This window comes from Diplotaxodon limnothrissa, linkage group LG7 (assembly GCF_057381915.1).
Source record: "Diplotaxodon limnothrissa isolate DT_005_m linkage group LG7, D_limnothrissa_male_GT1.1, whole genome shotgun sequence".
Taxonomy (NCBI): domain Eukaryota; kingdom Metazoa; phylum Chordata; class Actinopteri; order Cichliformes; family Cichlidae; genus Diplotaxodon; species Diplotaxodon limnothrissa.
Window position 1 is genome coordinate 1,639,069 of NC_140602.1, and position 10,947 is coordinate 1,650,015.

General features: G+C 42.1%; 1 protein-coding gene across 1 annotated transcript; it reads right to left on the reverse strand.

Annotated features, from left to right (window-relative positions):
* Nucleotides 1-1,253: 1,253 nt before the first annotated feature.
* Nucleotides 1,254-10,562, reverse strand: e2f4 (E2F transcription factor 4). Its single transcript, XM_085358990.1, has 11 exons — nt 10,196-10,562; nt 8,401-8,510; nt 7,522-7,683; nt 3,995-4,038; nt 3,846-3,910; nt 3,576-3,764; nt 3,408-3,477; nt 3,088-3,234; nt 2,948-2,983; nt 2,691-2,735; nt 1,254-2,336 (listed from the first exon to the last, which is right to left on the reverse strand). Exons 1-11 carry the CDS (start codon nt 10,358-10,360, stop codon nt 2,221-2,223), a joined length of 1,149 nt encoding a protein of 382 aa, XP_085215116.1. The 5' UTR covers nt 10,361-10,562; the 3' UTR covers nt 1,254-2,220.
* Between the last annotated feature and the right edge of the window lie 385 nt (nt 10,563-10,947).

Consider the following 10,947-nt stretch of genomic DNA (forward strand, 5'->3'; position numbering starts at 1 on the left):
CGTACAGCTGGTTGCAGCCGCCCCCTGCTGTCGCCTCATTGTCCAGCAGAAAGACTTCTGTATGTATCAGGATTAATGTCAGAAAAAAGGGAAGCAGAAAGACCTTCCTGTCCTGATAAAGTGCTATCAAGATATTGATTATGTTCCCCTTATATGCGAAATACTTTCTCCACAGATTTTCTGCCTTTGTTTACAGATGGCAGTAAAATTGACACGAAATGCGAGGAGGAAGATAAGCGGGAGTGAGAGCCAACAGGAAGCTCATAAAATGGGATGTATGTTTATCAAATGGCTGCTATGACTCAGTTTCTCTACTTTCATCACAATGTGCAGAAGCTTTAAAGGCCATATGGCAGATACATAATAGAAGGATACTCTACGCAGATGGTCCACTATGTGTTGACCAGTAGTCTAAGAGCCTAATCCCAGAATCCCATTACTTTTATCCTTCAACAGTTCCTCATAATCAGGTTACCAGTTACAGTTGGAATAAATCAAGTGTGTACTGTAAGAAACAACCAGTAAGTAACAAGCCACTCAAAAACATGCAAATAATATTTAAGTGTTTATTGTGTTCCATTTGATGCAACTACAGCTTAGCAATTGTGATCCTGTTAAAAACTGACTGCATACTCGAGTCTTACATGGATACAATTTGTTCAGCGACCACTGCTGGAACCCCGGCAGCTCACGACACTGTCCAAAACACGAAAACTGGATATCGACCGAAGAGAGGATGAGTAGCAACCAGTCTGTCCACAGTGACGTCAAAAGTGCAACGACGGGAAAGGATGCTTTGCTGAAGCAGGTTTTGTCGATAAATTTCTTGAGTAGCTCAGAATCAGTGGCAAGAATCCTGTAATAATATATCTAGCTGGTATAAAAAATAAATGCTATTCTATACAAGCAGTAGAGGGAGATATACACAGCACATACTGTACAAACACACGTCTTCCAGGGTAAAACAGGATGTTACACATTGAAATGATTTTACAGAAGAAAGCACTTACGTGTCCTTTGCGCAGAGAGAATAAACTAAGGTGAAAGGTGTAATTTAGAGTGATGGGCAGATTTTCTGCTTACAACAAAAACCATTAAAACTACAGAAAAAGGGATCTGTGCCACATATACACTTAAAAAAAAAACAAGGATAATTCAAGAAATACACGTTTCACTGCAGCAATAAAAAAGTACATCAAAAATGCCTTTTACATACAAATGATGCCATTGATATACATACGTTATGAGTGAAAGAAGTCATTTTGGAAGGAGAGGGGAGTTTGTCCTCTGACAAACAGGAGTTAATGACTAAAGTGAGCCCGATTTTCTTAAAAAAGGAGAAAATTGCAAGTTTAGAAGCACTAGTACCAGCTTGAAGTCAGTTATACAGCGAAGTTTGCAGAAGATTTTTGATTTTAGCAAGCACCAAGTTTTACCGTTTAATTAAATGATGTTTTTTGGTCCATGATTCCTTGTATCACAAATTTAAATAGGCTTAGTTTTGCATTAAGATCATGAAACTGGTACAAAAAACACTCAAACTCTGAAGGATTTGAAAATGTCCCATTATGCTAAAGAAAGCAGTTCATATAAGATTACATGGTATGATTAACTGAGTGTGGCGACTTGGTTTACCTGCAAATGATTTCTCTGTGAAGTTCTAATGCGCTGGTAATACAAAATATATATTCTCTATGTACATGAGGACAGTGCATTTTAATCAGCTCTGTTTGGACTCAGTGACGTCATGCATGAACTTAGCGTGCCATGACTTTTAACCTGATAGTAAAAGGTTTCTCTTAAATCCCGGAGACTTCTGACTTAAGAGATCGGTCTATACAAAAACACACTCACAGACACACAAGCTCGCTCGCATCAAGTGTGCCCACGCAGCCGATACACAAACGTAACCCCTTATGATACATAAAAATCCCCCAAAAATATAATTCCGACTCTTTTTTCCTTGGAAAATCGGTAAGTAAAACGTTTTGTTCTCGCCTGCGTTTCTTCAGGAGGCGGCACATGGAGCTGCTATCAGAGCTCAGCTGGAGCTCATCGTGTCAGTGCAGAGGTGCCCCTAAATGCTCCTCAGGTGGGGATGGCTGTCCTGCACCTTCTCCCGCCTTCACCGTCACGGAGAGGGAGGGGCAAAACTCGGATAAAATGAGGGTCGATTATATTTGGGCCAACTGTTTCCTGCTCTGACGACAATCTCGGAGGTCAGAGGTTGAGAATGGGGACGTCAAACAGGTCACACAGACCTTCTGTCTCGTCCAGGTTGTATATGTAGTCGTGGTCACTGGGTGGAGGTGACAGGCGAAGGAGAGGAGAGAACACTGGGGGTGAAAGAGAGAAATACATGAGACCTATTATAGAGAACTGAGATCAGGCACCTTACAGCGTGGTATAAATTAGAAATACACAAGCAAATCATTTTTTCCAAAAATCCTTCACTGCAATTTCCTTCTTCTCCAACAGCTCGACATTCAATTCCAAACAGAACGCAGATATTTGTAGAGTCATCTCAGCAGTTGAGCTCTACTGGTTCTCGAGGGATAAATGATGCTTTCGTCCAAATGAGCCCAAACACGTTCGGGCTAAGATTTTCCTGCACAAACGCTCCACTTTGGAATCTTTCTGGGAATATCTGAGAAATACAAATATCCCAGCTCGTCTGTAAGCAAACATACCTTCTGATGACATCAAGTCCTCCAGCAGGTCACCACTCATGATCTCTGTCAGAGGAACAATAAAATCAAGAGACATTTTTAAAGCACCAAGTCTGCAGGAGAATGAAGACAAGTGGCCTGCATCAGCAGAAACGTTCCTAAGGAAACGTCAACTTCTGCAAGAAGCCAGAACGTCAGGATCTGGTAAATATTTCCAATGCACTCGTTCAATGTACAGCAACCAATAATGTAGCTACGTAAGCTCAGGAGAAGTTTACCTTTTGTTGGGTCAAACATTTCAGAGAAGTCCAGCACTACAGAGAAAAGACAAAAACAACCAAAAAAATAAATAATAATAATAAAACAGTGTCGCAGGCAACTGTAACCAAACCTTTATTAGAACAGGGGTAACACTCACACTCAGATGGACCCGACTTCATTGGTTCGAATCCTGCAGAGGCAGAAGACGACGCGGGACCGTCCAGAGAGGCGGACGACTGCAGCTGCTGAGTAACTGCAGCGGGCGTTTCGGTTGTTGGGCTGAGCGCTGTGGTGGCTGTCACCTCTGAGATAAAGGCAAGAATCACACAACAAAAACATAGTTTGACATAATGTTGGACAAAATGTGAACCACGATAGGAAACGGTGTGGGTGTTGAGAGGAAACGTTCCAGGCGCCATTTGTTACAACCAATTTTCCCCGTGTGGGACAATTAAAAGATTACTCGATTCTCCTTACCCGTTGCTGTCTGGATGGCCGATGTGATAGGAGCTGTTTTTGTGGGAGGAGCAACAGCTGTTTTAGGGACCTGCAGAGGAAACAAACAAAGGTGGTCCAGTACTCTAGTATAAGATCACTGTTCTTATTATTGGCACTTCAGACTCACTAAACAAAGAGAAAATGGACCTGTGTGGTGGCAGTGGGCAACTGGGAGGTAGGTGTTGGAGCTGGGAGGTTCTGTAGGACGTCATCTGGAGGAGGAACGGGCAAAACAACGGGAGAGGCACTGGAGGGGTCTTTATTGACCAATAAAACTTCAATGGGACCAGATGTACTTTTAAGACGGATCTGGTATTTTCGCTGTCCGTTGAGAACCTGCACACACGCACAGTCGGAGACGTGAGCGAAACAACAACCGGACCCGAGAGAGGAAAATCCACCACAGACGTCACTTACAGATTCTGGTATGGGCACCTCTAGCTGTGTGCCTATTGGAGCACGGATGGCGAGGAGAGTGTCACCTGTGGAAGGAGGTGGCAAGTGAGAACAGTTGCTTTGAGTGAAAGAGCGAAATGCCTGCAAATCCAAGCGTGCGAAACAATTACCTTTAAATGCTCCACAGAGATCTTCGTGCTTTACATAGGCCATAGTATGAATGTGTTAAGTGCAGCAGCAACCACATCTGGCACACAAACTCAAGTGTTCTCAACAGCACACCTTTGTACACAAACACTAACAATGACTGACAGACATTTAATGAGTATTTGAAAGAGTTCAAGTTTAAGCTTGAAAGAAGAAACCTTTACATCTGTAACTAAACTGCATATTTATTAGACGCCCTCAGAAAGTCCCCGAACACCTTGTGACATCATTAGGAGAATTTCCTCAGACATTAAAAGTCACGGAAGAAATGCTTCACCTGTAGTTCATACTCTCTGAAGACCTTTGAACACTAATATAGAGGGTTATGGTTGTCTTTCATTATGCTGCAGCTCACTGTGCAATGCAGACACGAGTCCGACTGTAGTCCAACCTACCAGTCAAAGGTTTGGACACGCCTGTTCAGTTCATGGTTTTTCTTTATTTTTACTACATTTTATATAAATACTGAAGACATCAAATATATGAAGCAAGACTTATGGAATTATGTAGCAAAGAAAAAGCTGATAAATAACTCTAAATGTGTCTTATATTTTAGATTCCTGTAAGCAGCCGCCCTTTGCTTTGTTGACAGCGCTGCAAACACTCGGCCTTCTCTCAACGAGCTTCATGATGTCGTCACCTGAGATGGTTTCACTCCACAGGTGTGCCTGTCAGCGATCATTTGTGGAATTTGTTGCCTTGTTAATGGGGTTGGGACCATCAGGTGTGTTGTGCACAGCTGACAGCCCTATTTGACAACTGTTAGGATTCATATTATGACAAGACCCAATCAGCTAAGTAAAGAGAAACAATAGCCCATCATTACTTTAAGAACTGAAGGTCAGTCAGTCCAGGAAACACTAAAACTCTGAATGTGTCCCCCAAAACCATCAAGACTACGATCAAACTGTCTGACATGAGGACGCCCAGGAAAGGAAGACCAAGAGTCACATCTGCTGCTGAGGATACGTTCATCCGAGTCACCAGCCTCAGAAATCATTAACAGCAGCTCAGATTAGAGCCCAGATAGATGCCGCACAGAGCTCCAGTAGCAGACACATCTCTACATGTTCAGAGCAGACTGTGGGAATCAGGCCTTTATGGTCAAATAGCTGCTGAGAAACCACGACTGAGGAAAAGCAACAAGCGGAAGAGATTTGTTTGGTCTGAGAAACAAGGAGTGGACGTTAGACCATCTGTGGTTTGGTCTGATGAGTCCAAATTTGAGATCTTTGGTTCCACCTGCCGTGTTTTTGTGCAAAGGTGAAGCATGGAGGAGGTGTGATGGTGTGGGGGGCTTTGCTGGTGACACTCTTGGGGATTTATTCAAAACTGAAGGCACGCTGAGCCAGCACGGCTACCACAGCATCCTGCAGCAACATGCCATCCCATCATTTATGTTTAACAGAGCAATGACCCCAAACACACCTGCAGGCTGTGTCTGGGCTATTTGACTAAGAAGGAGAGAGATGCAGTGATGTGTCAGATGGCCTGGCCTCCACAGTCACCTGAACCCAGTGGAGATGGTTTGGGATGAGATGGAGCGCAGAGTGAAGGCAAAGGGCCAACAAGTGCTCAGCATCTCTGTGAACTCCTTCAGGACTGTTGGAAACCATTTCAGGTGACGACCTGATGAAGCTCACGGAGAGAAGGCCAAGAGTGAGCAAAGCAGGAATCAAAGCAAAGGGCTGTTAGGAAGGATCTGAAATATAAAACATGTTCTGAGTTAGTTCACACTTCTTTCCTTTACTACTTAATTCCAAGGTGTTCATTCATAGTTTTGATGCTTTCAGTCAGAATCTACAATGTAAATAAAAATAAAGAAAAACCATTAATGATAAGCTGTGCCCAAACTTTTGACTGGCAGTGTATGCCAATACCCACAGCTGAATCACGTCAGATCTTTGGCATTGCTCAGAGTAACATTTATGAACCTGCAGCATTATAAAGAACAACAAAATAAACTATCACAGCTATGCAGATGACACACAAATATATATCACAATGTCACCAGGAGACCGAGGCCCTGTACAGGCTCTTGGTAAATGCATTGAGGAAATTAATGACTGGTTGTGCCACAATTTTCTCCAGCTAAACAAAAACAAAACTGAGGTAATAGTCTTTGGCGCCAAAGAAAAACGATTACAGGTCACCAGAGAACTTCAATCTATACATCTAAAAACCACAAACCAGGCGAGAAATTTGGGTGTAGTGATGGATGCAGACCTAAACTTAGAAAAACACATTAAGACAATAACAAAGTCAGCTTACTATCACCTCAAGAATATTTCAAGGATAAAAGATCTGATGTCTCAACAGGACCTGGAAAAACTAGTCCATGCATTCATCTTTAGTAGGCTTGATTACTGTAACAGCATCTTTACAGGTCTACCTAAAAAATCAGTCAGACAACTACAGCTCATTCAGAACTCTGCTGCTCGAGTCCTCACTAAGACCAAAAAAGTGGACCACATCAGTCCAGCTCTGAGGTCTTTACACTGGCTGCCTGTCCGTCAGAGGATAGACTTTAAAGTTCTGATGCTGGTCTATAAAGCTCTGAATGGTTTAGGACCAAAATACATCAATGACCTCCTGACCCAGTATGAACCTTCCAGATCCCTCAGGTCATCTGGATCCGGTCTTTTATCAGTTCCCAGAGTCAGAACCAGACACGGAGAAGCTGCATTCAGCTTTTATGCTCCTTATATCTGGAACAAACTCCCAGAAAGCCTCAGATCAGCTGAAACACTCAGTTTATTTAAATCCAGGTTGAAGACTCACCTGTTCTCAGCTGCATTTGAATAAAGCACCAAATCCACACTTTAAGCTTAAATTTCAAAACTTACATTTAACTACTGATTTTATCGACTGTTTTTTTTAATCAATTTTAAATCCTGCTTTTTTTTGTTTTTGTTTTCAATGTCTCTGTAAAGCACTTTGAATCACCTTGTTGCTGAATTGTGCTCTATAAATAAACCTGCCTTGCAGTACCCACTAGTTTATAACTCTCACACAGGTATGCACTAGATCTGACACTGCTCTAATTAAATACTAGAAAACACAAAATGTACAGCTGCTGTTATTTTGTGTGTGTGTGTGTGTGTGTATATATATATATATATATATATTTCTTCATACATTCTTATATAGTTCTATACTGTGTATTGTGTATTTTGTTGTACAGTTATTTTATTTTTTAACTTTAATTTTTATATTTTATTTTATTCCTTCCTAGTTAAATTTACCCTTTTTAATTTTCATATTTATTTCCTATCTTATTCATAGCCTTTTCATTTTTTTTCTTTAGGTCACGAGCAGTCGTCCAAGCATTTCACTACATATCGTACTGTGTATGACTGTGTACGTGACAAATAAAATTTGAATGTACAATCTAACAAGCAGCTTCAATAAAGCCATCGTGTTAAAGCATCCCTGACCACAGGACAGACCACTTCCAGCTAAAACCCACAGACTGTGCAGTGAAGGATATGGGCTGTTGTTGGAGTCATCTGTCACGTTCTTGATGCTTTGCTGGACCCAGACTCTCTGCTGGTCCAGCTCGTGTTCCCGAAGGGCCAGGTCATCGAGCTCCGCCTTCAGATCAATCAGCTTATCGGCTATCTCTCTGGTGTTGCACCCTGGACCAACACCCCTAAAACACAACGGTAATAGCACGTTTCTGTACAGAGAGGAGATAAAGACGCCTTCATGCACACACAAAACTCTTGGCCACTGATCATCTGTTTTTTATTAGAGCCTGGACTCTCAGAGTCACATTAATTTGCCCGAACCTGAAAGATTTGAAAATTTCAGAAAGTTTACTTATGCGTAATTAAAGCTTTGATATTCTTTTCTCTCCTGAGTAAACTGAAATGTTAATGTATATTATTATAATATATTATTATAATATATCCTAGAAGTTGCAGCTACGGTAGACGGGGTCTTTCTATTTTTCATGCGGTGTTATTGTAACTCAGGTGGCATTTATAGTGCATATGGTCTGTGGTCAGTCCTACAGCCCTCATGATTTATGCAAACTGAAAGTCTGAATGTGCACTTTTCAGTTCATTAGTCATTTCTGTCCCGTTACCACGAAGCTAACGCCATGAGAGCATCTTCCATGAAACGCAAACATGCAAAGAATAACACCAACAGGCACCACAGTCCTCAGGTTCTCACCTACTGCCCGCCTCTCTCTGCATCTGTAGCACATGCCTCTTGTACAGAGTGGAAGGTTTGGGAGTGATGCAAGTTCTTGCAAAACATTTATGGTTTCAAATAGCTTGTACCATCATTACCTAAGCACATCATCCTTCTGTCATGAAAGCCCTGTCAATCACTTGAAGAACAAAATGAAATGTGGACTTACTTCCATTGAATACTATTTTTGGACTTCTTCTCTATCAGCCCAATACCTTCCAGCACGTTAGTGATGTCATAGATACGCCGTTTCTGACGCACAGCCAAGGTGTCTGCCGCCTGAAAGACAAGAAAAATTCATTTAAAACACAGACGACAGCACTTATGTAGCTAACGCATAGACAGGGACTGTGGTATCTAGGCCAACAGGTGCCCTGCAACAAAAAACTTTTAAAGTCACACCAAAAATGGTGGCATAATTTTAACTTCCTTCCTTTCTAGCCCAAATCATCTGATGTGCAACATGCTAACATTAACCATATGGCAAGTGCTGATACTGTAAGCCCACGCGTTATCGTCAGGGCCTGTGGCTAAAGTGGACTCATGGAAGTTCCTTAATGACAGCTCTATTTGAAAATTCACGTAACATAAATTCATATACATTCCCAACATAAAATGCTTCACCCTGCAGCACGCAAATGGCCTTTCAGTTATTTTATTTATTTATTTATTTTCAGCCTAAAAATCAGGGGAGAAAATTGTTTTTTGGCACCAAACTAATTTCTGTCAGTTTTTTCGTAATGGCTCCATATCTCAATAACAGGATCCCTGGAAAAATGAAAAAAAGTCCTTTGTTGTGTGAAAGTTACAGAGTATAACTACACAACTACAGAATGAATCAGTAAATTTGTTTCATTATCATAGCATTTTTGCACTACCTCCAAGCACTTTGCTCTCCATTGTGTGCCTTTCTATTGTTTTATTTATAGACTGTATACATCTCTTCTGTTTGCCATTTATTCCTGATGTCTTTACTAACCTATACATAATTTTGTTGTAAATGTACAATGACAATAAAAGGGCTATTTTATTCCATTCTATTCTAATAAACTGCTGAAAATTAAAGTTGAGGAGACAGGGAGGGGAAAAAGAGGGTTGGCACTTTATCAGCATTGCACAGTGCAGCTGCGAGTGTCAAAAGCTATGAAGCCAATCTATCTGCTAAGACCCAGCAGCCACTGTGATACAGTCCAAGTAATGCTTGGCTGGTCAGGCTGCCTTCTGGTTCACTGGTTTAAGAAAACATGAATGGCAGTTTGTGAAAGGCTTCTATTTATAACACGAGCTGAGAAGTTTGGTAAAGTCTGGTTTTCACTTTAAAAACACGTTTTAAACTTTACGACTTTGAAGCCAAATAGTATAAATAGTACAATATTAGACTTTTCAGACTGTAGTTCTATTTATAAGTGTAGAAGAGCACAATTATCAAGTACCCAGTTACTTATGGTTAATCTAAAAGCAGCTCATTGTGTAATATCAGAAGCGCTTATAACAAGGACGGTGACTGAATGCACTGTCCTTTAGGACACATGCTCTCCGAGTAGCTGCGGGGAAACTAACACAGTGAATGCATGTCGTTAAGTGACAAAGACGTTATCAATCAGAGAAAATTTGTTCATGTGTGAAGATGCAGCAGGGTCGAGTCAAAAGAAAGCGACAAAAGCTGACCCACTTTTTAAACTTTGAATCTGCAGGGGGCAGAGTCTGAAAAGTTGACCGGTGTTCTCAAAGTTCACTTGTTGTCTTTGCTCAGTTCTCTAGCTAAAAACTTGAAAACAACATTTAAGTTGCGTTTGAAAGTAACCCGGGTGTATTGAAACTGCAGTGCCACGAAAGAAAACCGTTCGAATTAGCCTGTCATACAGCTAGGCTAGGCTAACAAGCTAGCGAAAGTGTAACGACAGCGGGCAGGCTCCAAATGACATGTGCTAGCTAACAACAAAGACCCCGGGTTGCATGCTCACAGCTTTTAGGTCCAGCACCCCGTCCTTCGCCTCCTGTAGTAAAGTCACAAACTTGGTCGTGAGCAGCCCCAGGCTCTTTTCGTGCCTGCTCGGGGTCTGCGGCTGCAGCGAGTCCCCCACAGCTACCAGGTCGCCTCTGTTACTGGCCGACTCCAGCTCCATCATCACTCGGGACCAGCTCCGTACTTCCCCCTGCCTCCCCGACCAAAACCAGCCAGCGAGCCCAGGAAAGCACGCCCAGTCAGATAAGCAGAAGGCCGGGATAGCGCGACGGCTTTCAAATGTGCTGGTGTAACCCGCGTTTCTCCAATTTATTGCCCCAAATCAAGCCGAACAGGCTGAACACGGTAATTCAATGAGCGAACAGTCGGCGGAGAGCCGTTGGCCACGCGAGGTATGACGGGACGGTTCAATCATTCAAGGGAGTGTCTGCGAAAACTCCATCGTCAAAGATTGTGGAATAAAGCGACAGCGCCAAGACTTGTACAGTCATTACATTGTTTCTAGTGCGCCGTTCTATTGTTCGCAATTAAAGGTTAATTTGCAAATTCTTTTCGCTGTTATTTTCGTTTATAGCAACAACACTGAGTTTTTCCGGATTAATGTAGTAGTGCTAGTTTCAGACGCACCCTTACTGACTCAAACTTGAAGAAAACACACGCACGCGTCAAAGCACGTACACGCCTACGCTAGCTTGCGTGCGCGCGGGCAATTACTTTCTAGGATAGTAGAGTATAGAGTATTTAGAATTA

Coding starts and splice junctions, on each gene's coding strand:
- e2f4 (XM_085358990.1), bottom strand. CDS start 10,360: ATGATGGAGCTGGAGTCGGCCAGTAACAGAGGCGACCTGGTAGCTGTG. Junction 3,765..3,845: donor AGGTGCCCATACCAGAATCT/GTAAGTGACGTC, acceptor GCGTGTGTGCAG/GTTCTCAACGGACAGCGAAA. Junction 3,235..3,407: donor GGCCATCCAGACAGCAACGG/GTAAGGAGAATC, acceptor CCTTTATCTCAG/AGGTGACAGCCACCACAGCG.